Source organism: Dinoponera quadriceps, unplaced genomic scaffold, assembly GCF_001313825.1.
Source record: "Dinoponera quadriceps isolate SergipeBrazil2010 unplaced genomic scaffold, ASM131382v1 scaffold3164, whole genome shotgun sequence".
Taxonomy (NCBI): Eukaryota; Metazoa; Arthropoda; class Insecta; order Hymenoptera; family Formicidae; genus Dinoponera; species Dinoponera quadriceps.
Window position 1 is genome coordinate 123,178 of NW_014557186.1, and position 26,723 is coordinate 149,900.

Genomic DNA, 26,723 nt, shown 5'->3' on the forward strand with positions numbered 1-26,723 from the left:
TATAAGATCCTGTTTGAATGCCGGTCTATGATTCATAGTTATAGCTGTGCTTTTCCAACCGCAAATATAATTATCGGTATGAAAGAGCTTGTTAAAATTGAAGTACATTGGTTTTCTTCGTCGTAAAGTTCGGACTTTTATCGATGAACACAATAAATTTCAATGTTTGCGTTTGTTTTCTTATTCGTTTCAGGCGATCCAAAATAGTAGTTTCCTTCTAAGCGAGAAAAGTCTAACTTAGGCATGTTGTTATTCTGAAACCATAAATATTGCCAGTTAAGATTTCCATGCGTGATTCCACGAAAATAAATTGTAAACTTTACTTGGAGAGTATTATTTATTATAATTGAGAGTATTATTTATTATAGTTGATTAAACAATTTTTTGTATATTTTTTGAAGATGCAGTAATATAATCGTCTGATGAAAATTTTCTGTCGGACATCATTAATTAATATTTTTGCGTTGTACATTAATCATGTCTATAATTATATATTTCTCACTTTATAACGCAACGACTCTTCCTTCACGTTTGCAATTGCTTTTAACGTAACTAAGCGCGTTTCATTTTTGCCTTTCTTCACAATCTACTTTCAATCATAGATGTATGTGTATGGTTAATATTAATGTTCTCACATAGAGACGTTATTATATTATCGAGGGGCTGCAACGTCGAAATCCACGGGACGATGTTACATCGTCAGCGGACCGCAAAGTGTTAAGAAAATGTTCACTGCCTCGATTCGGAATACTTTCCGTTCTCTATTATCGCTATAGCTATCGCGTTGGGACAGGTATTACTTGCACTTTCCAGGCGACTTTCGAGGGCTTGCCTATTTTTTCTCGCTTCTCTCATTTACTCATAAGTCTAACGTTTGTCACGGTGCTTCTTAATCGCTGAAAAGTTCTTACCGAAACAGATCTGTTCAATCGTTACAATAATATAAATCTCGGCCTTCATCCGATGAAAATTACAACGGGCATACAAAAAGCGACCGATTTTCCGATTAGACTTTATCGGTAACTGTATTGGACAAGAAAAATCACAATCAGACGCAACATTTAATCGGCTTATCCGATGGAAATTTTTCTCAATGTTAACACGCTCAAGCGAGGGGAGTTTAGTGAGTCGGTAAACTCGCGTCGTGGAAGTCGGTGGAAGCTCGTACCCGCCTCGTAAACGTCGCGAATAAAGCAGTCGGAAGTGCGATTTACACACGGCGTTACAGGCGGTGTTCACGGTTTGCTTCGCGGATAGTTTGAGTCGCTTTATCGGCGCTCGGCCGATCCAATGCCCCGGAATGATTTTACCCGTCGTTTCGCGCCGGCGGCTAATCATCCGCGAACATGCGGATAATTTCGCGCTCGTTACACGTGTGGCCGCCGCGAATCGTTGCGTTTAACGACCGCCTTTGGTTATCCCTATTTACGGTTACCACTATCGCTTTCTCTAAAAGAGAAACGCGCCTCTTGTTCTTATTTTTCTCCTCGTCGCGCTCGTCGTTGCATTTCACGCCCGCTTCCGCGACCGTCAGCCCGATGATTATCGCGTCCTCGCTCGCACACACGATTACCGCAACGCGACGTAAGTTGTTGGTCACACAATCCTGCGAAATGAGCAACGCCATCCAGAGAGTTTCGCAACGTCGTTCTTTTTTTTTCCTCTTTTTAACCCCTCGTTGGCACACTTACCTTTTGCTGCCCGATTCGGCGCACTGTGAGGCGGGAAAAGAATCTCAGTTCCGGCGATTGAATAGAGACCGGATGGAAATCCGGTGATAAAAGGCGAAAATTCAGCCTAGAGCGAAAGCCATCCTACGCCTAATGCAGACCAGGACTTAAGAGATGAACTTCTGCGTTTCTGTGCGCAATCATTCAACAGGATCGTAATTATCCTCTTAGGTCAATTCGACGATGCACGAGTGCCAAACCAGGGTTAAGTGCGCGCGACGCCGGATTCCGCTCTTCCCCCTTCCCGTTTATCCCGTTTATCTCCCCCGAAAGAGATAACATCGCACACATCCGTATAATCAGCCCGCGTGGCAAACAAATCTACTTTGCTCTTTGGCGTACGCAACACGTGCAATTAGTTCGCGAGAAACAGGATTGATCACGCCGCTCGGTGTGTAAAACGCGCTCTCTCTCTCTCTCTCTCTCTGACGAAGCCGAACGCGTAACGAGACGACGACCGGTGCGCCGGGCAATTGAGATAATTACACGTTTCCATGACAGGCCAAAGAATAAGACTGCGAGGATTCGAGGGTTACAAGGCCGGTCTGGACACCAGAACCGACTCGACGGGTACGCACGCGGTAGCGGCCACGCACCGAGGGGCGGAAGTCACCTTTCACGTGTCCACCATGCTACCCTTCACGCCTAATAACCGTCAACAGCTGCTGAGGAAGAGGCACATCGGAAATGACATAGTCACGATAGTTTTCCAGGTACATTCTTCGCGAGCGCAAAATTCAAGCCGCGGCCGATTACGCAATTGTGTAATAACGACACCGCAGCACAGAGAAACGCATGACGCATTCGCTTAAGCATTGATTTATTATGCTCGTCGAGACGCGGGAGGCACCGCAATTTTACGTCTCCGCCCTCTCGGAACGATTCGTTCCGCAGAGGATATATCATTTTTCCACCCGGTGTGTCGGAGATACCGCGGGATAACGCGAATCCGCCCGAGCCGAAGTGGCTCGGCTCTGTGTTTTAAGTCCCTTTGAGAAAACTTCCTCGCGGGATTCCACGCGGCTCAACCACGAGGGTGTCGTAATCGTCGTGTTTTCCCTTCAGGAACCCGGTGCATTGCCATTCAGTCCGCGAAGGATACGCTCCCAATTCCAGCACGTGTTCATCATCGTGAGAGCCATAAATCCGTGCTCGGACAACACGCAGTACAGCGTGGCGGTGTCCAGGAGCAAGGAGGTGCCCATCTTCGGGCCGCCTGTGCCACAAGGTGCCACGTTCACGAAGGGAAAGGCATTCGCCGATTTTATTCTGGCTAAGGTCATAAACGCCGAAAATGCAGCTCACAGGTAAGGGAGCTTCGTTTCCCTCCCCTCCCCCAACCTCACTCGTGTTCTTTTTCGCCGCTTTTGCACGCCCATCAAATTAGCCGGACTGATTATATGCTTTCCCTCAGATCCGAGAAGTTCGCCACCATGGCCACGAGGACGAGACAGGAATACTTGAAGGATCTGGCTACCAACTATTCCTCCACCACAGTCGTCGACACGGGCCAGAAGTTCTGTACGTTGCGCTTTAGACAATCTCTCTTAATAAAGGTTGTGAAAAGATTAGAAAAAAAAATTAGAAGAGATAAAATCGTTTAAAGATGATATTAATGGTCGTTTCGTGGGACTCGTCCCACGTGAGATATTCGTCCAGAGATTTGAATTTCCAGTTAGATTCGAGAGTTTTATTTGAATCGTATATAATATACGCGACATTGCATTTATGAGCGCGTGATTCAACTGAAAAACATCCAAGATCCATATTATATAATAATCACTTGAAGCTTGCTCGCGTGAGATACTTAGATCTGAATTTAGAGTTACATTCGAATGTTTTTACTCGAATTACATGTAATATATGTGACGATTACATTGGCTGTAACCGTGATTCAGCTGACAGGCTCACGTCTATCTCTGAGTGAAATTAAATCTGAGTGTCTCACCTGAGACAAGTTTCGACTGCCGATACGGATTCGAATCGCGAAATTGCCACGCCGTCTCGAGTTCATTCGTTGCTTTTTGCTCGCGAAACAGCGATGCTCTCCTTCAGCAGCAAGAAGAAAGCGGCGGTACGGCCGAGGCTCTCGTGCGATGCGTCTCAGCGCGGCGCGATTTGCTGGCAAGTCATACTCGAGGACAGCAATCAGAACACGGATTGTTATCTAGGTATAAGCATAGACACCATCGTGCTGATCGAGGAGCACTCCAGACAGATAGTATTCGTCACTCCGTGTGTGAATGTGCTCGGCTGGCACGCCCAGACCAACAGGTAATCCTCCGTTCTGACGTTCTCAGGGAATTTCTCGGATCAATTCGGATCTCGCGTTCATCTCGTGAGCAAATTTCTCAATAACGATCGAACATCGAGACTCCGTAGGTTTCCGATCTCACGACGACAATCTTCTTCTTCCCTTTTCGCTCATTCGACGCGTCGCTACCGCCGTTTGCAGTACCGCATTACTCACGATCGCGTTTTTTCACGAAAACGACGATCGGAAATCGATACGATTAATTGCGACGGCCTAATATTTTTCCCTTTGCCTCGGTGCTCCAGTTTAAGATTGTATCATCATCAAGGCGAATGCATTACCATACACGTACGCGGTGATTACGGCGAGCGGGACGAGTTAATGGAAATTGTGGCCCGGCTGCGCGCCGTGACTCAAGGCGCGCCGGCCTCCGAGCTGTCTCTGAAGAGGAACAGCCTCGGACAGTTGGGCTTCCACGTTCACCCCGACGGCATCGTGACGCAAGTCGAAAGTATGGGGCTCTCGTGGCATGCGGGCTTGAGGCAGGCCTCCAGGCTGGTCGAGATTTGCAAGGTGGCCGTGTCGACCTTGAGTCACGATCAAATGGTCGATCTTCTCAAAACCAGCGCTCAGGTCACCGTCACCGTGATACCGCCAAACAACGACGGGAATCCGCGAAGGTAACCACCTCGAATCCCCTTTATCGATCTGCTATCTATTGTCTTAAGTAAACGAGAAAATTCAGGTAATTAGTCCGCGGCGATACTGTTAATAATAATAATGGTAATGGTTAAGACAAAACGAAGAAATTCGGGGAATCCGTGCTAAATGTTATAATTTCACATTACGTTGCTGCGACAACCGCAATCAGGCTTTCAATTGTCTGAAATATTTCGAGCGTGCCCGCTTGAATAAAACTGATTTCTCCTTAACTTGAGTTCACGTCGCGATTAAGTCACGATTAAATTAGGCACTCTAACAAAGAGAAACAGACATGCTACGAAGAGATTCTAAAACTCTCTTTTTCCCACGCGATAGCGGCTGCTCGTTACAAAACTGCCAGTACCTGTCGACTAATTACGAAGGGGATTACGAGAACGTGGCGAGCGCGGATAACACGCCGAGTCAGCAGACGGCGATGTCGCATCAGAGGCGGTACGACCGATCGTTCAGTCCGCCGCGATCGAGCAACAGCTCCGGGTATGGTACTGGATCAAGCTCTAGATCGTTCAACGATCCACGGTTTCCGTTGGAGGGTACAATGACTAGCAGCAGTAGCGGACACAGTAGTGCCGATGATCGTTGGTGAGTGGCCATCAGTTAATCCCCAGTGCAACGTGATTAACGAACGCATACTAGCAACGTCCAAAACTGTCGATCGTTGAACGTATGAAGCCGTGTGGCGTGATGTCTCCCAATTAAGAGCCCCTATTTTCTCCTAGCCATCTTGGTTAATGATGTCGGAAGCGGGGAAACATTTGGCCCAAAATTCTGACGGAATTTACATAATGAGACGTGCTCATAAAAAATGACCGATTGGAACACATTTGCAGTCGCGGGAGTCGCTCACTTTTTCCCACCTTGTCTCACTTATTCGGATACGTTTTATTTTTTTCTTACTCGACTTGAACCTCTGAAAGAAAAATCGATTGCAAGAAATTCTGTACGGTAAATAGCTTCTTTAAGGACGAAAGAAAGATTTGTAGAATATAAAAAGTAACAATAAGACCGACGTCATAATGTTCATAAAGTGAGGGACTGATTTGATTTCTAAACGGTTTTCATCGGGTTTGTCAGAAGAACAGAGAGTGATCGTCATATCCGAATGTGTTTTACTCAAATTACGTAGTGAAATCGATTGTCCACGACATATTTATCTATCCGTAATTCTTGTTCGCCCATCGAACCAAAACGAGTTTGTTAACAAACGAACCCAAGAAAATAAACAATGATCGTCGGGAGCTCACTCATTTTTTTCATTATTCTTGACAGTTAAACCGCTTCCATCTGCACTCGCGAAATATTCCGAAAATTGCCCTTTTATTTTAACAATTCAGTAAATAGTCATAAAATGTACATGACAAAATCATGAGAATAGATATGCTAAAAGAAAATGGTTACATGTCACGTTAACTTTAACGGACAATAAACGGCCTGTGTGAGTTACTTAATATCCCGTTGAGCAGAAGGAAAGTTTTCGGAACATTTGACAAATATGCTCGATCGATCGCAGTTTTACGTGCGCATCCTCTTCATTTCCAACGTATTGCGCGAGGATTTCGGACGCGCGTTTTCTCGCTTCCGTCGTCGTCAAGTAAGACGGCAGCGGCGAGGGGCCGGGTAACCCAGTAACGCGCCGCGTAACAAAGGATGATCCGCGTTTGGTAGCGCGCGAACAAAGTGGGAAACAAAAGGCTCCTTCGGTTTTTCAGGTACGAGCTTCTGGAGCCGCAGGATCAGGACGGCGGGCATCGCGCGGACGGCACGCCGCCGCCGCTGCCGGCGCGGCAGAGCTTCCAAGCGGTGACGCCCAGCAAGACGCCCACGTCTGGCCATAAGAAAGACAAGAGCTCCCATTACATCAGCGCGAAGCAGCTCGCGGACAGCTCGAAGCAGCATCGCGAGCACGTCCACGAGCATTACCCGAAGGAGGGCAACTACGTGTCGTCGAAGGTCTTTCAAGAGAACGCGCGACACGAGAATTACCAGCGGCAGCTGGACAACGCGCACCGTTCTCAGGAGCACGTGACCGCGAACTACGTGAAACTGCAGAAGGAGAGGTACGAGGTCAAGCAGGAGAACCTCTACGCCTCGCAGAGGGAGCTCCACAAGAACGAGGCGCAGCAGCACCACGGCCACCAGAAGCTGAGCGCGTCGAATTCGCTGCCGCTGGCGCACAACGCCGTTTACAGTCTGCCGAAGTCGGGCAGCAACAACAACCTCGGCAGGTACAACGAGTACGAGCAGCCCGGCAACAAGTACAACGACTACGAGACGTCGAAGCCGGACAGGGGCTCGAAGTACGAGCTGCAGGAGGAGAAGATGATGGAGCGATCGCAGGTCAAGTACGAGCACGACGCGCGCCACGAGAAACGGCTCGCCTACGAGTATCCCGAGGACATGTACGAGAGGAGGAACAGCAAGTACGACGTGGAGCTCGCGAAATACGAGATCGAGTGTCAGCATGTGAACATGAACAACGAGAGGAAGCACAACGAGAGCGAGCACAATCGTGACTCCATCAAGTACGAGATGCCGCACGACTTCAAGCTGGGCGAGAAGGTCACCTGTCTGAAGACCAGCATGTCGGAGCGGCCGGTGCCGCACAAGGTGAACGTCGAGTACCGGCAGACCAAGGACTTCCCGGCCAGTCTGCCGCCGGAAATGAGGATACCGGATGCCATTAATTGCCCGGAGGTCGCCGCCCTGCCCAGCGAGGACGAGCTGTCGAACGGCTCGGGCAGCGTGTCGCCCAGGCTGCGACGGGCCAGCAAACATCGCGGCGGCAACCGCACTCCTTCCAGCGGCGGCTCCAGGAACCAGAGTCCGCGGCCCAAGCCGGGAATGCGGAACGCGCACAGGAACTCCGCGAACTTGACGTCCAGCACCCTCCAGGAGGACCTCATGAGACTGATCAACCCCGATTACATCGCCGACGACAGCCAGATCATCAACAACAACCTCGTGAACAGCGTGATGAGCCCGAATCAAAACTCGAACAAGCTGAACAACAATATGCTGGAGATACAGAACCGGTGCAGGTCCAGGGAGAATCTCTGCGGCAACAGCGCGTCCACCTTGAGCGTCTTGCCCGCGAACGGCCAGGAGAACGGGAACAACGGGTCGGAAGTGATCTTGACGATGGCCAGGCCTGCGACGGTGATCTCAAACGCCAGCACTGCCTCGAGCCCGGCGCTGAGCGAGAACAAATTGTCGAAGGAAGAAAGGTAGGGAAAAGCCATGGACGTACAAATTTGACATAGAAAGTCCTATGGAGCAATATCGGCGTGATAAGGAATGAATATATTTTACGAAATCGCCGATATATTCATGATATATAATGATCGTATCTTTCTTTAGATTATCACCGCGTGTCACGAAGCCGCTTCATCCGATCTCGAAGCCGCACAACAATCTGACACCGATCAAGGATATAAAAAATCACAATGACACTAACATGGACTGTTGGAAGAACCAGCACACTGATCCCAACAGATCAAAGCAGCATCCTCAAGAGTGGCCCGACGACAGGCTCGTCGATGGTAACAACGCGAACGCGTGAGTACTCAATATTATGCACTGTGACATGATATTAAGTCTGTTCTACATTTTAACTCAATTAGACTGCACTTTTTAGAGCGAAACAAGTATGTAAATCTAACGAGGGAGGGAAAAGAAACGAAGTTCCAGTGCAGCAGTAGCTCAGCCAAAAAGAACGAAAGCCTATTGTGAGCGGTTGATGTTGAACGTTTGAACATTTTGCAGAAATTCCGTTTCGGACCTGCAGTCGCATCTATCCACTCTCGAGCTGAGAATGGCCAGGGAGACGCGCCTGCGACTGTCGTTAGAGGACGAGGTGCGCCGGTTGCGCGATGAGAATCGACGTCTGCTCGAGTCCGAGAGCTTGCGACAATCCTTGGAGGACGAGAACCGTCGTCTGAAGGACGAAAATCACGCAGCCGCGCAGCAGCTCCGGCGTTTCACCGAGTGGTTCTTTCAAACGATGGATCACCAGTGAACCAACGACGGGATCAGTCTCGGCTGCTCCGTTGTCCAACGTGATCGTCTGGAAACGCAGCAATCGGTTGCAACAGTAGCTAAAAAGTGGTCGTATCAGTAGAAATGCCTGTTTTCGGATTTTTAGCTCGACCAACTCAAAAAAGTAACTTCGTTCAGAATCAAATGAATTTGCAGAACATTTTCTTTTTTTCTTCTGAAAACTTCCGATCTCGCATGTTTGAAGCAGATTTGGTTTCAATACGGCTCGGACACTTTTCTCGTTGCAGTAGAACGCAGCCGGTGGAGTTATGAGCCAACCAATGAGAGAACTTGTTTTTGATTAATTCCCAGAAATTAAGTTCTCCCATCGAACTGTCCACTGTGTTCCAAACTATATCGAAACCAAGTGTGTATATTGCGTCGTGTTTGCCTTGTCATTTCCTAGATCGAAAATTACACGATTTTCAATCTTACACGTATATACATATGTATGTACATATATATTCACATACACACATATATTCATATATATTGTATATATATAAAGTTAAAACCGTTATAAGTAAAGCCATTATAACCTTGTCATTATAATTAGACTTGCTTACGCGATTTTCAACCTTATAGAAGTGATATATAAGGCAGAAAATCGTGTAATGTACCGTCCAGGGAATGATACGACACACACGACGCCGACCGCATTATCACTTCTCAACCATCGATAAATTGCTGGCATCTCGTAGTAGTTGTTTAAACGAGAGGAGAGGGTAAGGCATGCGTATCAATATTCTTGATACGTAAACTCGGCGAATTATCTGTATTATCTCGTTGGATCGGTCGCATTTATTTTTCGCATTATTATTTCTCAGTTGCTCGAATTGGAGCACGATCTTTGTAAGTGCAGTATTAATATGACCTTCGTCTGAGCATGATGTGTAGATGTCGCGATAGATCGTTCGGGGACTAACCGAGCGATCTCGGGCGAGCGAAAGGCGCAGCCCGCGATGCTTTCGGCACTCCTCGGACGCTTTGTAACATATAGACGTGTTAAGCTGTTCTGATTGTAAAGTTTAAGTTACCATCGTACCGTCTCTCTCACGGGAGGCTCGTACGTTGACGACAAAATCATTAGTAGATCGTGCGACTACGGTAGTTACATATATGGTAAAACATCATAAACGTGCATCTTGGTGCGACGAGCGCATGTTAGAGGTATAAATTAATGTTGAGAACTCTACACGAAAGAAGCGACCAAATGACCAAATATTACTAGAAGCACTAAGGATTTTACTTTAATTCTGTAATTTATTACGCCTTTTGTATTAATCGTCTATAGAGCGTTAACGTCTGAAGCCGCGGAAGCGAACACAGAGAGGCTCGAGGCGGCGCTTACCGCGGCCTCCGCCAGGAATTTCTCGTCGTGAGTCCGTTGTAACGATTTCGACGCGAAGTATGAAAGCGGCGTTCATTGAAAGCTGTAAGTCAATCAATAAAGAGAAATGCGTACTTGAACTTCGTTCTCGTGCTTGATGAGGGACCGGACGCACCAAAGGTATTTTGTATTTTCGTTCTGCAAAAACTCGAGTACTCTGCAACGGTACTCGATATGCGGAAGAAAGAACTCTTTTAGATTTTAGAAGACAGTAACGCGTGATACCTTGACTAAGCACGATCAAGCGGCACTGCTCTGCTCTTTTGTGAATAAGATTTTCATACAACTCAAGTGTGAATCTATCGGTCGGGAGATGAAGGAAATATTCGAGAGAGCATTTTTCTGCAAAACATGTCGGGCTACAAGGGAGATAACGAGACTGGCAAATCTGCTCCGACTATTCGGGAAAGTCCAGTGAAGATGCGTGACAAAGGAGAGAGGCCGGAGGTGCTGATTAAACTGTTACCATCGGTTAGAATAAAATAGTTTATTATAATCCACAGAAAAAAAAAACAAGACATTTCCATGATGCCTTAAGACTCACTGTTCTGTCAGTTAACAATTAGCTGCAGTTACACTCTCTTCCGTTCGAGACCATGCGGAAACACTCGCTCTCGCCGTATCGCGATGCCGGCAGAGACACGATAATCCTTAACACTGGATATACCTATCGACCTATCGTCCGGCCGATTCGCGAAGGATCGGATTATGCCCATGGTATCCTTACAGATAAAAAGAGAGGAAACTATATATATGTGACATCGTTGCCTGCCGATATCGCGATTCGGCGGAATCACGTTGTCGTTATCATATTGTGTCGCAATGATGCTCGCCTTTCAGCTCGCGTCACGGAAGTATAGTGCGATTTCTACTTCTTCTTCTTCTTCTTCTCTTCCTCCTTTGATCTCCGTTCCTCTTGCTTCCTCCTCCTCCCGTCGTTTTCTCTCTCTTCCTCTCGTCTACGGCGCCCGTAAGTCCGAACAGTCGATCTCGACGCGATTATCGTTAACGGTGTAATCAGAGACAAGCAAAATATTACTCCATTCTGCGAGCGTCATGTCCATTCTCCGTCTCACGGTCTATTTATTTATGCGTTTAAATGTGAGATATCGATAGTTAGCTCGTTTCCTAATCTCTAGGTCTATGTTTATAACAACGTCCCCCGCGAGGGACGTTCCCGATTACTGCGCTTTCTGAGGGGAAAGTGATTATGCGAGAGAGAATACTTGACTTGGTATAGTCGAAACACTGTGAAGTAATATTTTACAGAGCTCTGCGCGCGCGCGCGCGTGTGTATGTGTATAACGCTACGCGTTACGTTTCACCGAGGTTTGCCCCGTTGTCTTCCCCTCTCCCTCCCTCCCTGCCTACCTCTTCAGCATCTCGTTTTGTTCGCTTAAGTACATGAGAAGGTATGCTTACTAGCAAGTGTAATTACTCGTGTAGATGTAGATGTTTTAAAACACTCGGACTTAGTTTTATACTAACAGTAGCGTTTTCCTAATATAATCCCCTAATTAACGTGCGCCTTCGCGCGCGCGCGAGTGTGTGTGTGTGTGTGTGTGGAAGTACACATCTCCGTTACAAAGTGTCGGCTGAGTCGATCGTCGTCGGCGCGAGCGAATCTCGAAGACGCCGTTTCGCGGAGACGCGCCGAACCTAATCGACGCGATGTTCGCTCGTGGATGGGGGGGAGGGGGGAGGCAAAAAAGAGGAGAACGTCACTTTAACACGTTGAGCGCAACGTCACATCCGTACACCTCGTGGACGAAAGTTGTCGCCAAGGGGACAAGTCGTTACCACTCGCTCGCGCGCGAGTGACGGTTTCGCCCACCCAATCGGGAACGATGTTGGCGAGTACTCGGTCGGACACGAAGTCCAACTCGCAATTCCAACTCGGTTAACAATTAAGTTCTAAGCAATCTGGACTCTGGGAATTCGAGCCTCGGATCCGGCGAATTGGCACCCGACGTGTTAACGAAACGTGGAGCGTCAACGTCGACGAGCGAATCCGCCTCCTCGTTCTGTAACCCGTAACGAAAATTCCGTGATCGTTAACTCTCGAACGGCAAGGTGGCTCTTCAACGTGCTCCGGGAAAGCGGGGTCGGATCCGACCCCGTGCTCAGTTTCTCATTCATTGTTCGCGTAATCGATGCACAAGACGGATAAAAGAAACAATGACACGAAACGTTCCTCAGGTAGAGAAACAGCGCGTGCATGCTGTAAGATAAACGTGGGGTCACGTTCGACCCCGGCTTGTCGTTAGAGAGTTAACGCATCGTTGCGCGCAGGTATTTCACGATGCACTTTGGCCGCGCGAAGACTTGTTAACGCGTTAAAATTCGAAGTTGCAGAATAAGGGCGCAGGAGGAATTCAAGCTCTCGGCGGCGGTGGTGGTTCGCAAGAGAGATCTTCCGGCGGGATGTCAACATCTCACGAGGGTCTGTCATGGGAAGTAATGGAACGCGCGATGAGTCGGAGCAAAAGCAGGGGAGAATCGGGACTCCAGTTGCATTTATTGCTCGCCGGTTGAACGCGCGTGCGCGCGCGAGGCTGACAGCGAGTCGCAAAAGTCCGTCCGGAGAGATCTCCCGAAGGTCGTGTCCGAGGAGACTCGCACGAGATGCGTCATCGCGACTGTTTTTGCGCGCTGGATCTCGTCGACGGAGGATGAATTAGTCGCACCTTGCGGTCAAACGTCGAGCGAACGATCCTCGCGCTAATCGGCATGAATAACGCGCAGCCGACGCGCGGGGGCCGCGAAAGTGTGGGGAAAAGAACAAGCGGATATGAGTTGCGCATGACGAAACGGTGCGATCGATCTTACACGAAGCCGCAGCTAACGCGTGTCGTCGCGATACGGTGGACGATGAATCATGTATGTTCGAGACGGGCGCACAGGCTTTATGGCACGCAACGATAAACAAAGATACCGGACTACGAGATGAGAAAAACAAGGTCGGCGGATGGATCGGCGGTTTCCGCCGGCCGATGAGCGATCCCCAAGGTGTATATCGGGCTCAGATCGAGCGCGTCGGATAAAATGCCGCGGGAAAGCCGGGGCAAACGACAGAATAATGCTAGACGCCTGCTGGGAGAATCGAGAAGCCGCAGGATGGCCGCGGAACGCGAAGCGGAGCATATTTTAAGACACCTCTGACTGGGTGACGACAAAAGGTGGAAGTTCAAGTACTCTCTGAATTTCTCGGAGCGAAATCTCGCTCGGGAGAAGCGAACAGTACCGGTATTTTCACTCGAAATAGTTAAGAAAATATCCCGTCGCTCGAAATCGCAAGAGTGAATGCTTCACTCAAGCTTTGAGCGGATAATTGATCCTATGTAACTCGAAAATCATTCGAATCTGAGTGACTCGGTCGATCTACTTTTCAAGTGAGATTTCACTTCGAAAAGTTTCGAGAGTATTCTCTGAACTTCTTTAAGTGTAACTTTGCCCAAAACGAGGGAACAGTGGTAGCACCCAGATAGAAATACGTCATGATCACGTTTTATCGCAATGTGATGTCATATTGTGACTTGAGTTTGATATCCTTTTTAAAAATCATTACGCCGATTGACATCATATGATTGACCGCAAGATGTAAACAGATGATGTATACACGTTCTTGACACGATTATGATTATTATACGAGATATTTTCCCGACATCATGACACGAATGACATCTGAGCGACATATGCGCATGCATCTGTATTTATCCTTGTTCTCACGTTTTGACTACTGTGAATACAAAATGAGGTCAGACTGAATACACTTTGCTATCTGGATATTTTCACCCGGTACGATGAATGAAAATATCCCGCGCTATTCGAAATTGCAGGAATGAATGTTTCACTCAAGCTTAGAGTGGATTCTCATTCAACCTGAGCGAACGTTTCATTTGATCGGAGTGAAGATGTTCCTGCGATAGCGGAATACGGTCATGTATGCTGCACCATTCCCTAAACGGAGATTTATGCGATTTCCAGCCTTACAAATAATATGCATAAGATTGAGAATCGTAGATAAGTCTAGTTACAATGATAGGGTTACAATGATAGTAGTCTAATAATAGTTTTAACCTTACATATACATGCAAAAGGCTAAAAATTGTATAATAGTAAAAAGTTTCGATTTAGGGAATGGCACGACGTACATGACGCGGACTGTACATCGGATTCGTTCTTCGATATCGAGTGAACATGTTCACTCGACAATTCAGAGCGGAGAATTCACTCTATATGAATGAAAAGTCACGCGAATTCGAGCGACTCGGCAATTACTTTCCGAGTGAGATTTCACTCTGAAAAATGTAGAGAACACGTTTCCCATTTCCACTCATCTTTCTTTTTACAATTGCTTCTTTTTGTGTGAATTGGCCTGTATTATGCGCGTTATTACATGATTCTTCGTATGTTTTTCTCTTCAATGCAACGCTCGGAAAATACCTGTGTGGTTATAGTTTATTCAACATAATTTTACTTGCTGAAAAAGATCGCCGTTATTGTAACACGTTGAGTACCACGCGTTTTGTGTGACGTGTGGGTTTTCACGGGAGCTCCGTCACTCGCTCATGTATAGATGACAAATTTATCGGTCCAATTAATGACAATTTTGTTCAGTAGGTATTATTATATTATTACTGATTGAATATAACTCGTGCGATTGGCAATGTTTTAAGCAATCTATCTCTATAGATTCTATACACGATGACACCCAACGTTGAAGTTTACATCGTTCAATTTAAACGTGCACATTTGTGAATATTTTAAAATATGCTCTAGTCTGGTCCTAAATAAATTAAGCCTACGAATAGAAACCGATCGATCATCCCAATTATTTTCTCCGAGGCAAGAAGCGAAGCGTCTCCGGTGAGACGTGTTGGAAAAAAGAGAAAGAATAAAGGCATACCGAGGGCCACTTTCTACTTACGGTAACATGGTAGCAAACTGAGAGGAAAAAGGGCACAACAACATAAGAAAGACGGAGATTAATCTACCGTGTTCCGTATTTTCTACAAAATGTCCCATCGTCAATCTTTCACGACGAGATCTTCCGGTGAGCTTGAAATTAACCTTCCCCCCTTCCCGGGAGGCTCTTACGGTGAGTTCGTTCGGAACTTGTTAAACGTTAAACGTTAAAAATGGAAAAGTTCCAAAGGCTTGCCGGTAGATTCGAGAACACCGCTCCGTGAGGCGTAAAACACTTCGTTGACTGAAAATTGATTTCAAACTCCTCAAAGAACACGTCGTTCAATTTTACTCCCTAAATTTTTTGGAGTAAAATCTCGCTCAAAACGAGCGAAAGAGATGACGGTATTTCCATTCGAAGCGATAGTGAATATCTCGCTTAAGTTTAGAGTGGACTCTGACTCCATACGAGCGGATGTTTCAGTCGATTAGAGTTAAGAAAAAATTTGGCGTATTTAGTATTTGTAACTACAATACTATAACTATATGTCGTAATAAAAGAATTATAGTCAGGAAAACCAAGTTTCTAGTAAATGTTATCATAATGTTAGTGATAATAACCTTAAATGTCTATTGCTACTACTAGTTTTGTAGTTAAAATAAAAAGAGTATAATTGAGGTAAAAAATAGCTATAATTTCTCTCAGTAAGTGAATATCTTCGTTTAACGGTGGAGTACACACGACATCATGTATGCCTTGCTATTCCCTAAATCGATAGTTACACGATTTCAAGTTTAAACATGTATAGTAGACATCATATATGTTGTATCATTTCCAGACGAAGAATTATGATTCTCAACCGTACATATAACGCATAAAGTATTTCAACGTACATGACGACTGTACGCGTAAAGACAAAAATTGCATAAATAATTCTAATTATAATGGTAGTTATAATGACTCTAATTATAATAGTTTCACTAGAGCGGCCAATTCTTAATCATTTAATTTCAGGACATCGATTTAAAAAAATCGGAACACAACCAAAAAATCAGGATTTTTTATTTGTACATCATATTTATAAAATACTATATGATTCAACTGAATATAGTCTTTTCTATTATAAGTTAATATAAATAATCATTAAGTCTAAAATTAGACTAGTAACATTCTGGAAATAAAATCAAAGTACACACAATCAACAGAATATAAAATATATAATTGTATTTAGAAAATTAAATTATTTCAATAAAAGAAACTAAAATTTGTTTAATTAAACAGAAACTAAAGTAATCATTTTTTTAGTTAATGATTAATTATAAATAAGTACGTTTATTACAAAGTGAAAATACACGCTCTGCTAAAGCACTTGAAGCTGGAATTGAAGCCACAAATTGAAATACTCGGAGAAAGTTTTTTTTATAAATCCTTGTTCTAACTAAAAAACTTGTGTCATATTTCATACGAAAATTTTGTTTGTTTTTTAGAGAGTTTCTTTTTTCTGAAATCATAGGTACTCAAGACCTCCGTTATTTGACAGTAGTTTTCATATGAAATTCGTCAATATTTGTTACTCTATTAATCTTATAAAAAATAATTTAATCAAGGCCACGTCAATGCTCGCAATCTAAGGGTTAATAAATTTCAATACAATAAATTACTATATTATTCATATTATATATTTTATATTATTCATTTTCCGTTATGTAGTAAATCGGGACAAATAGCGTTCCGCCTAGGATTTTTCCGGGACGCCTATAATGAGAGCCGAAAATCGGGCTGTCTCACAGTTGGCCACTCTAGTTTTGACTTTGTGTATACGTGTATACGTGTAAAGCTGAAGATCGTTGTAATTTTCGATCTGGAGAATGGCAAAACATACAAAACGTTACATCGAATTTACTCTTCAAGTGAAAACATTCGCTTGACGATTCAGGGAATTTCACTCTATACACAGAAGAAATAATTCCGTTAGTTGGAAGACCAGATGAAAATTCGGTTGTAGAAACGGAAAGAAGAAAGTTTCTACTGACGATGTGTCAATTGTTCAGTCGCGGCAACAGAGATGTCATTTCTCGTCACTGATCTTTCATCTGGTCTCTACTCAGTGAACACCAACCGCGACGGTAACACATTACATCAATATTATAATATCTCACTCAACGGCGCATACTGCACTCAAAATGCAGTATAACATGCGTTGTATATAATAGTTACAGTCTCAAGTGGGAAATTATGACAATCTGCCAGTCTGTCCGTCTGTTCGTAGTGATTGGCTACTGGAAGCCCCGAGGCAATCTTTCATACGCCACTTCCCTAAATTATAACATCGCTGCAACGTTAGTTGGCGTTGACTGGGCAATTCACTCGCGGAAACTGAGATTTTCTTTCGTGTACGAGAGCGAAGTGAATCCCTCTCGAATTCGCGTGAGATTTCACTCCGGGAAACTCGGAGAGCACGATACGTCGCCTTCCCTCGAGGGCGAAGGGTGAGGACGAAGTACGACTCGCGCAGGGGGGATCCACCAGCTCGCTCCGTTCCGAGCGGTCTTTTTCGCGCCGATCGTGCGTGCCCCTACGAACCGAAGATCGGCCGCGAGAAAACGCGCGAGTAAGCGGCAACGAGACGATGAATCCCCCGCGCGATGGGATCTTATCTCTGCTCGGGCACCGTCATCGTCGTTCTCGGAGCGTCTCTCCGAGTCGTCCTATGCGTCTCATCCACGAAAGACTCGCCCGTGCCGTTACGATCGACGAACGCATGCACGCACGCACCTGGCCGCAATCCGGTAGATATAACCCGGTGAAAGTCTACGAAAAGTAACGCTTCACGATAAGCCGGCCGATTACGCGGCCGTCTACTACTGTCGAAATATCTTCTCTAGCGGGCGGTTACACTCCGCTTCCCTACCGCGAACATTACCGATAACACGTCGGGACGCGGAGAAACGCGCCCTCCGGTTAATACAAAAATACTGTTCTGATGCACCATATCTTCACCTACTATTCCTACCATTATGCACAATAATCCCTGTAGTCTTTAACACTCCGTTATCGTGGACAAGGAAAGAATACTGAGTACGACAGCTGTGTATGTGTCTGTGTGTGCGCACATGTGTCAGTTTGCCAGCAAGGAAAAGAGAACCAAGGAGAATCACCGCTAAAGTACCGAATCCCGATTGCGGCTCCGTGGAGCAGGCAGGTATGTCGCTCGTGCGCCGATTCGCGAAGCCGCGCGAGCTCACGGAGGCTCGTTTCTCTCATCCGGACGAGATTCCTGCTGAGTCGTAACGCGCGCGATCCTTGTGATTTATCCCGAGCAAGGCCTCCGTACCCAATAGTCTTTACTTGAAACTTATCTCTAAATATTCCGATTCGAATTTCGAGTAATTTCGATTTTACGATGAGCGTGACGTTACATTTGTAACCGCGATTCAATACGTTCGCGACCACTGCTTACTGGGGGAATTTTTCCCACAGACCGCACGTTGTATTTGATTTTATGTAATTGTGCAGAGCATACTCTCGGTTTTTGTTTATGTGGATATAAAAAGAACAATTATCGCCATCACACGTTGGTAACGAGCGTGTCAATTTGGAGTAAAGTGGAGATTGAAGTGAAAGATCGGTGCGTCATACACGCGTGACGCAGTAATCTAAGATAGATATTTCTTGGGCAAAACTCATTCTTCAAATTTCCTTTCAAATTAATATAAACGCAGTTTTATGTTTTCTATAATCAAGTAATCATAAATTGCTAACATTTATTATCCTTTCACCGATAAACGCTAAAAATATTGCTCATCCAAAGGCAACTTTTACTCACGCTGAAAAAAATATAATGTTTTTCATTTTATCAATTAAGACTCCGAGTTTTGGCGACAAACTTGTATTTTCAAACCACTGTGGCGTCGGTCGCGAACATGTCGATCTCGAAAATTCTCTGAATTTACACCTGGGTATCTCACTTGAAGCACATTTCAAGTAACGACTATTGAACTACAGTCCACAGCCTTCTCTCGAGTTCGCCGATTCTCGCGTAGAAATTTTCCCAAATTCTTCCGAATATACAACACGACTGGCCGCGATCTAAGACCAGGGTCTCGGCTTAGAACCGCCGACGCTGCGAGCGGCGAAATGCCTCCGGCATCGGAAAAACGATCGATCGTCGATGCACAACGCCGCGGAGGAAGGATCCCGCGTGAATTCGCGGTCGTCACGGGCGACGGACTGTCGTTGCGTTCGGTATTCCATGTTCCTCGATCGACATTAATACTACGGTTTAATCAGTTATAGCTCTCGGCGCGGAGTCGCGACCACGTCACGGGAGTCACGCGTCTGTTCCTTGCCGCGCCGCTCTCGTTATTTACTACGGTTATTAATCGTATATTTTTATATATACTTTTTTTTATGTATATATATATATATAATATGTATATATATATTCAGCATCACAGTAAGATAGCGCCCTTCATTATTAAGTTATCATCGATCAGCTCGGACCGGTTATATCTCATTCCTGTCAACAACATACTCTACACAACAACCCGCTTCAACATCGTCAAAGAGCGTCGATCGCGTCCGAGCGTGGACGCGGCGATTACGTACTGGACAGGTGACGATACCTGTTCCACCTGTCAGGATTTCGAAAGAGAGAGACGGACGGGAGAATGTTGATGGAAAAGAGAAGAAACGAGAAGAGAAACGTCGTAGACAGGTACCGCACCTGATCGAAAGCCAAAGTGGCGGTGACTACGCCAGTTTTGCAGGCGCGCGTGTCGATGATCGTCAACCGAAACACAATGTGACCGTTCTGCCCTGAACCGACGGATCTCGATAAAAGAACGCTCGTCGAACGAGCGTTCGGAGCGCGCGACTGAGAGAGCGCCAGGGCGTCATATTGCGACACACTGCAAAGCACCGCGGACAGAGCTTGCGTGATCGAGACGAATCGAACCGCGGAATTCTCTTGGTCCGAGAGAGAGAGAGAGAGAGAGAGAGATTTCTGGCAGTCCTGCCGAGAAAATTCGCGATCCCGAGCGAGTACCGGCGGACAAAGTAAGAGGCTACGTTCGAGAAACGCAACTGTTGTTGAGTCATTGCACAAAAAACTAGGAAAGGCTCGCGTTCTCATAAATTAGCAAAAATATATAATCTTATAAAGATCTTACGAAGATAAATTTTGCTCTTATATGAAGAAATTCCATATAGTTCCATTAAAAATATATTCATGTTATTTAAGAATAATTTTCGTGAATTTGTGTGAGGAAAAAATATCGGATGAAAGGACGACATTTTCAAACTGACACAATTCTTAGTTCGAAGTTAATTGTCTTTTCCATCCAATATTTTTTCCTCTCAATTAATAAAAATTATCCTGGAATAACAAGAGTGTGATATTTAATGGGACTATCAGGGTGGCCGCAAGAAATGAATTTTGAAATTCCCTGACTTTTCCATATTTTTCGGACGACAGTAGAAAATTATTCATGACCAATATGTAATCTTAAATTTTAACGTTTAGAAGCAAAAACTGAAGGAAAGACAGATTTTGTTCTTATATGAAGCGATCCAAATTTAGAAGTTTAGTAACAATTGAATGCCAACAATTCGGACCAATAAAAAGTAAATGAATATTGGAAAGAAAGCATACTGTTATAACGGAAAAAGGAATAAAAAAAAACACTGAATAAAAGTGACCAATTACATTTGATTGTTTTCCTTACGATCGAAAAATAATCGACCGTAACTAGTCACATTTTTTTACTGTTTACGTATTACTACGTTATATCTCGTTCCCATTATTAAGTTTTTCTGTGTCACGTAAGAAATGTTTTTAAGAAATGTTCTGCAATCATTCCTCGGAAAAATTTGAATTATATATTCATCCATGGCACCACAAGATCTGTGCTTTGCCTCGGATAGCCTAACATCTCTTTCTTTGTAAGATACGGAATCTAGTGCCTTCTAATTTAAGGAAAAATAAAGTTGTGCCTGACTACAGGAGTATCGGTTTTACCGTAAACGTTCATACAAACTTCTCAAACAACCCAATAGAATTTCTTCATGTAAGCATGTTTTATCTTCATATAAGATTACACATTCTCACTGAGAATATATGAATCTTGAATTGGTGCTAGTTTTTTCCCGTGCGGAGTGTTCCTTTGGATTTATCATTAATCCGGAAGAATACTTCAGTCAGAGGCGATAATTACTCAACGTCACAACCGTTGTATTTCCTCAACGCGTCCAATATCTCAACGAGGTGTTGATGTGCTTCTCAATGACTGCGCGCGCGACCATGCCGTTCGTTTTGCGTCTCGTCTTAGCGTCTCGAGAGCTCGCTGCTGGCACTGCTTGATTCAATGTTCGGCCGTGCCGAAAAGGATCTCGTACTGTTTCCGACGTGTTCCTTTAATCTGTCCTTTCGGGACGCCGACTGATTTCCGCGTCGTCGTTGTCATCGTCGTCATCGTCGCGACGACGCTTATTTCAATCATTTGTACTTGACCCTACCACCGTCAGCGCGACAGCTGACCGGCCAATTACGTCTCGGCCCCGCTCGAGCCGAGCGGGGGACACCGCTGAATCCCGGTGACATTTTCAGCATACTCGACTATACCGGAACGTCGGCCGGTATATCAATTGTTTCGACATCATTCCCTGCGCGTCCCTCTTGATCGAATCGAGCCTCGTTGCTCGTTCGATAAACAGCAAAATAGAGAAATCTTACAAATAGATACTTCTTACTATAGATTACTCTGAAAATAAATAGTTATAAAAATAAGCGGCCACATTTTATGCTTAAAATACCTTAAGGTAGAACTTAATTAGCTTAATAACACCACATGCGGAGTGGAATGTGTGTGGTATTTCTTTCTCCCTTACTACAAGCGTAACTCTAACGAAGGTTCAACTACCAAGTGTAAAAAACGTTAACGATAACTTGTCAATCGTAATTATCAATAGTGCAATATAGCTCAATCGAGAAAGAGAGAGAGAGAGAGAGAGAGAGAGAGAGAGAGAGAGAGAGAGAGANAGAGAGAGACGTGAATCAATAAATAAGAGTGCAACAAGAGATTAGAAATGTGTGTAAAAGCGACGACGCCGTGAAAGAGAGAACCGGCGGAATCGCCGTCTCGTGTCCGCGGCGATACCGTCGGAAAAATCCGTAATTCGCGGAATAAATAACTGTATATTCCCTCCCGCGCGGAGAAACAGCTTAGGTACAACACTCGATTCCTTTTCCTCCCTTCCCCCACCCCTTCCCCTCCCCCCAACCCTTACCGCAAGTCACAGCTCTACGCACTGTGGAAGAATCAAGGAGATATTTACACGCGCAATTGCGACGGTAGCAAGTCACTTGCTCGCCCCCCCCCTCCCCCCGTTCTCCCCCCGTTCGAGACGCTTTTCCTCGTTCGCGTTTCTGCCCCGAGCATCGTTCCGTCGTTCTCGCTCACGACTACCTACCACGAAGGCTCACCCCGACGCCGAACACACCGGTGTGCCGAAGAAATATTCACCGAAACGAACGTCGTGAAGTTCAACCGGCGCGCTGAGAAACAAGCGGAATCGGGCTTCGGCGATCTCGCGGTGCTGAAATTTCGAGTGTCGGGGTGTGTGTGTTCGAAGAACGTTAGACCGTAGAGCGGGACTGTATCGACGAGGGTGAGCGTGCCGAACGGGACGAGACGGCAGACGGCGAAGGTGTGATGTCCACCGTGAGCGACTCGCGCGACCCCGCCCATTATAACTTAAAGTGGGGAAAACTTTTTTGTACTTTTCTACAAATTTTTCTTCATATCTACTTTATCTACATATCTAACGGCGATATATCCCCGGTAACGTAAACGTGTCTCGCAAGGAGCCGCGGTGGCCGCGCAGCAGAGCGAGGCGGCACCGCGGAGGGTGTGTTTCAAATCAAACGGCACGATATTCATGACGACACGCTCTCGGGTGGAGAGATTCCGACGAGTCCAACCGAGAGAAGAATAGCAATGCGCGCCTCGGCGGGCAGCCGAGGGCGAGGAGGTCGGTAGTAGTAGTATACCTTTAACGTGAGCGCGAGCCAATGAGGCGGGCCCGATCAAGTAATTCCGCTTGGACTCGCCGAGTTTGCGTAGGGCCGAACTAGACCCGCTCTGGCACCATTTCAATATTTTACTATGCCGAAACGCCGGTCGAGGATCTTATACTATTCCCGACGTGTCCTTTTGGGACGCTGGCTGACGCCCACCGCGTCGTCGCCGCCGCGCGACTTCTTACCGATCTGCACCTGGCTCTGCGCCGTCAGCTGCAACACCACCGCGCTGGTGTTGAGCTTCTCCGCCAGCAGCAGATCCTTCAGACCCTTCATCTTCTGACTGTACAGGATCACCCTCGGCCTGTCGTTCTCGGAGTCGGTCTCCACCTCGGGAACGACGTTCTCCTGGGAGGTGGAGGGCGCGGGCGGCAGAGCGTCGTCCGGCGGCGCCACGAACGGCTCGCCGTCGCCCTGCAGTAAGTAGTCTCTGTTAAGTATCTTCTCGCTGCAGGCCGCGGTCAGCGCCTGAATACTGGGATGCGTCGGTGCCGGGTTCGAGGGCACTTTCGACTCGAGGCTCTTGATGAGGTCTCGCGCCGCGTTACCCCTCTCCTTGGTCTTGCAGTAATTGTTGTTGTTGTTGTTGAGCGTCTCCTCGGGACTGGTCTCCCTCTTCTGCGCCGCCTGCTCCTCCGGCCTCGCCTCCGTGCTGTAACACTCGATTACCACCTGGGCGCGTATACCGGCGTCGAATTTCGAGATCGTGTTCACCAGCGGCCGGGCCCAGCCTATGTGCAGCACCGGGGTGTTCGCGCCCTCCTCCCACTGGCAGATAGCGTCGTAGAATCTCAACAGGTGTGCGAAGCAACGCGGCTGCCGCAGCAGTCGCTCGTCGGCGCGCACCGTGTGCGGTATCAGCTCGTTGGCGATCTCGATCAATTCCTTGTATATCTCGCCGTCGTCCCGTGAGTAGTCGTATCTGTCGCGCATGTGAACTAGCGTTAACGGACACGAACGTACCGACGCGAAGAGAGAGAGAGATCGCACGTGAGATACTCACTTTCGTAAAACATCAGCGGCGTCCGCCCACGACGACAATGCGTTTGCGTGCAGCCCGTGTCGATACAGATATCCGCCTTGGTAAGTGTAAGGATAGACGTGCGCGTTCCCGTAATACTTCCTGGCCGATCTTATGGCTTCCTGCACGCATATTAATCACGTTCAGTGTCTCGAAATACCGAAGGTACGGCTTTCGCGCTGACAAACCTGGAAGAGGTCTATGGCGGGCGGTCTTCCGGGTGTGGGCGCAGCCTCTTCCAAGTCACCCAGGTTACCAAGCGCCATCGGGTACTTGGCGAGATGGCCCAAATCATACAACAGCCACAGCAACTCCTGCTGGAGCAACGCGACCTCCGCCGCGTCGGCTGTTGCACTCAGACTAGGGTTTATGGCCGACACTATGGTAGCCACCTCCATAGCACGAGAGCACACGACCGCATGGCCGTTCACGTACAACCACGATCGAGATGCCACCCCGGGCTCCACCGGCTGCCCGCGTTTGTCTTCGTTACCTTTCCCTGCTATCGAATGACAATCAGAGCACTTACAATATGTCCGTTCTTTGAAGGAGATACGAGAGCCGGTGATCGCACAGTCGGATCTCACACGAGGGTTTGTTCATTTTAGCTGAACTAGATCGCACTGTTTGGCCTTTAGAATGAAACAAGCGTGTAACTTAGCGTTGAAGAGAAAAAGAAGGAAATTCCAGCGCAGCACTGGTTCAGCTAAAACGAACAGGCCTGATGAAACATTCAGCAGGATGCATGAAGACGAACCAGAGAGACGATCTCAAATACAAGATCTGACTGATATGAGTAGAAGAAACTCCTTACCGTGCCATGTGACCTCCGCCGTCTCGGTGCCGTCCTCTCCGTAGACAACCCACGCGTGATCCTCCGACATGGCGAGGTGCACATCCTTGAAGCCCAGAACTTGGCAGCCAGCCACGACGGCGAAGGCGACACCGAAGCAGTCCAGCTTGTTAGCGGTCAGGTAACTGTAGAGGCTCTGCAGGTGAGCCCGATCCTTGTAATAGCTCCTGGTGAGCGAGTTCCAAATCACGTCCGAGACCTTCTTCACAAGCTCCCTGGTGGCGTACTTGGTGTCGTAAACGGTGAGGTCGACGGCGCCCTTGATGACCGCGTGGAACTTGGTGTAGAGGGCCTCGGCGATGTGGTACTCAACCGCCGGTAACTTCGGCTCGTCGTAGACGACGTTCTCCTGGGAGACGAAGGCGCGATTGCAGGTTAGGGAATTCTCCACGGCGCCGACGAGGATCGAGAGGAGCGCGAGATCCGGCTCGGGGCTGTTCTCCAGCTGATTCTTGAAGATCTGCACGATCGCGGAGATGCTCTGGATCGGGAACAGGGCCCTGTCCTCGTCCCGAAAGCCCGCCATGTCGCTGCAGACCCGCCGCCGCCGCTCGCGAGAGAGACTGGGCCGAACGCGCACGCTACGACGCTGGCCGCGATCTACGACGCCCGAGACGGGCCTGTCATAGCTTCGGCGGAGGACTCGTGACAGAAACCAAGCGCGATTCCACCGCGGGCGGTCACGTCGTATACGCCGGCTCGTTGCTGAACGCGCGCGCACTAGCGATTCCCTCGGTCAGCGGTGCTGCCAGCGAGCTGCGCGCTTCTCTCGCATCACACACACCGCACCGACGAACGCCGCGGCGACCCTCTGCCTTTTTCTCTCTCTCTGCCGCGGCGGCGCTTCACCGACCGGGGAGGAGTGTTTCCATTCGACCGCCGCGCCACGAGAGACTGGTAGGATTTTCGGCGGCGCAGTAGACGCCGAAAAAGATGCCGGCCCGACTCCACTCGCGTTGCCGTCGGGATTGCGCCGTGGATGCGTAGATCACGTCTGCGTGATTCTTCCACGGACTTCTTTCGCGCGGACGACGCGAACTTTGTCAATTGTATCGCAAAGATGAAGGATCGAGTATCGGTCTGAGTTAGGTTAAACTGTGTAAAATAGTCGGGCGCCCGGTTTCGGCGGTTAATTATGAAGATATTCCATACGGTGCTATTCGAAACTTCGGTATAATTCGACTTTTGACGACGATGCCCGAAGATTCGAGGACGGATTGTTCGAAACTTCCAAGTTTGTTCGGGAACTCAAATGAGGGAAGCGTAAATAACAAACAACGAATCTCGTTAATTTCGTTTTAAAATAAATGCAAATGTCGCCGTGCTTTGCAACAGTATGACGCGATGCGAGAAAAAATTACATTCTTCGGGGCGGTAAATACTATTTATACCTGCAAAACGGACACACGTATTTTTCAATTCTTGAAGTTTCGAATGCACAGGCGTTAAAATATTCGAACGTCCGAAAGTTCTATTTTTCACACGGCAAAATTTCATTATTCATTATAATGCGTCGGAGATTCAGAAATTCGGAGCTTCGAGGAGCCAAAGCTTCGAATATAATTTCCAGCCCTAATATTTGATATCAAAGTTAATATATCTCACACAGCAGAAAATATCCAAAATACATCATATCCTGAAGATACGCTTAATGCATAAATATTAATACACGAATATCGTTCAAGTTTACCTGCAGTGAGTTTTTGAACAGAAACAAAATATAAAAAT

General features: G+C 46.9%; 2 protein-coding genes across 4 annotated transcripts in view; one reads left to right on the forward strand and one right to left on the reverse strand.

The window, feature by feature from the left end:
• LOC106748769 (signal-induced proliferation-associated 1-like protein 1) overlaps positions 1-10,212 on the forward strand; it is an 82,897-nt gene extending 72,685 nt beyond the window's left edge. Inside the window, exons 6-14 of the mRNA XM_014627624.1 lie at positions 2,232-2,443; positions 2,796-3,037; positions 3,145-3,251; positions 3,770-4,004; positions 4,290-4,664; positions 5,023-5,289; positions 6,417-7,931; positions 8,065-8,262; positions 8,470-10,212. Of these exons, the coding sequence (XP_014483110.1) occupies positions 2,232-2,443; positions 2,796-3,037; positions 3,145-3,251; positions 3,770-4,004; positions 4,290-4,664; positions 5,023-5,289; positions 6,417-7,931; positions 8,065-8,262; positions 8,470-8,722 (3,404 nt within the window). The 3' untranslated portion in view covers positions 8,723-10,212. The remainder of the gene's footprint in view (positions 1-2,231; positions 2,444-2,795; positions 3,038-3,144; positions 3,252-3,769; positions 4,005-4,289; positions 4,665-5,022; positions 5,290-6,416; positions 7,932-8,064; positions 8,263-8,469) is intronic.
• Positions 1-26,701, reverse strand: LOC106748770 (menin). 3 transcript variants are annotated; one of them, XM_014627628.1, is made up of 5 exons: positions 24,957-26,701; positions 24,331-24,644; positions 24,125-24,264; positions 23,307-24,043; positions 1-254 (listed from the first exon to the last, which is right to left on the reverse strand). In XM_014627628.1, the coding sequence occupies exons 1-5, from the start codon at positions 25,519-25,521 to the stop codon at positions 250-252; spliced, it is 1,761 nt and encodes a 586-aa protein (XP_014483114.1). In that variant the 5' UTR covers positions 25,522-26,701; the 3' UTR covers positions 1-249. The 3 variants fall into 3 exon arrangements, with proteins under 3 accessions (XP_014483114.1, XP_014483113.1, XP_014483112.1); XM_014627627.1 differs by lacking the exon at positions 1-254 and having other exon boundaries at positions 22,393-24,043; positions 24,331-24,641; XM_014627626.1 differs by lacking the exon at positions 1-254 and having other exon boundaries at positions 22,393-24,043.
• Between the last annotated feature and the right edge of the window lie 22 nt (positions 26,702-26,723).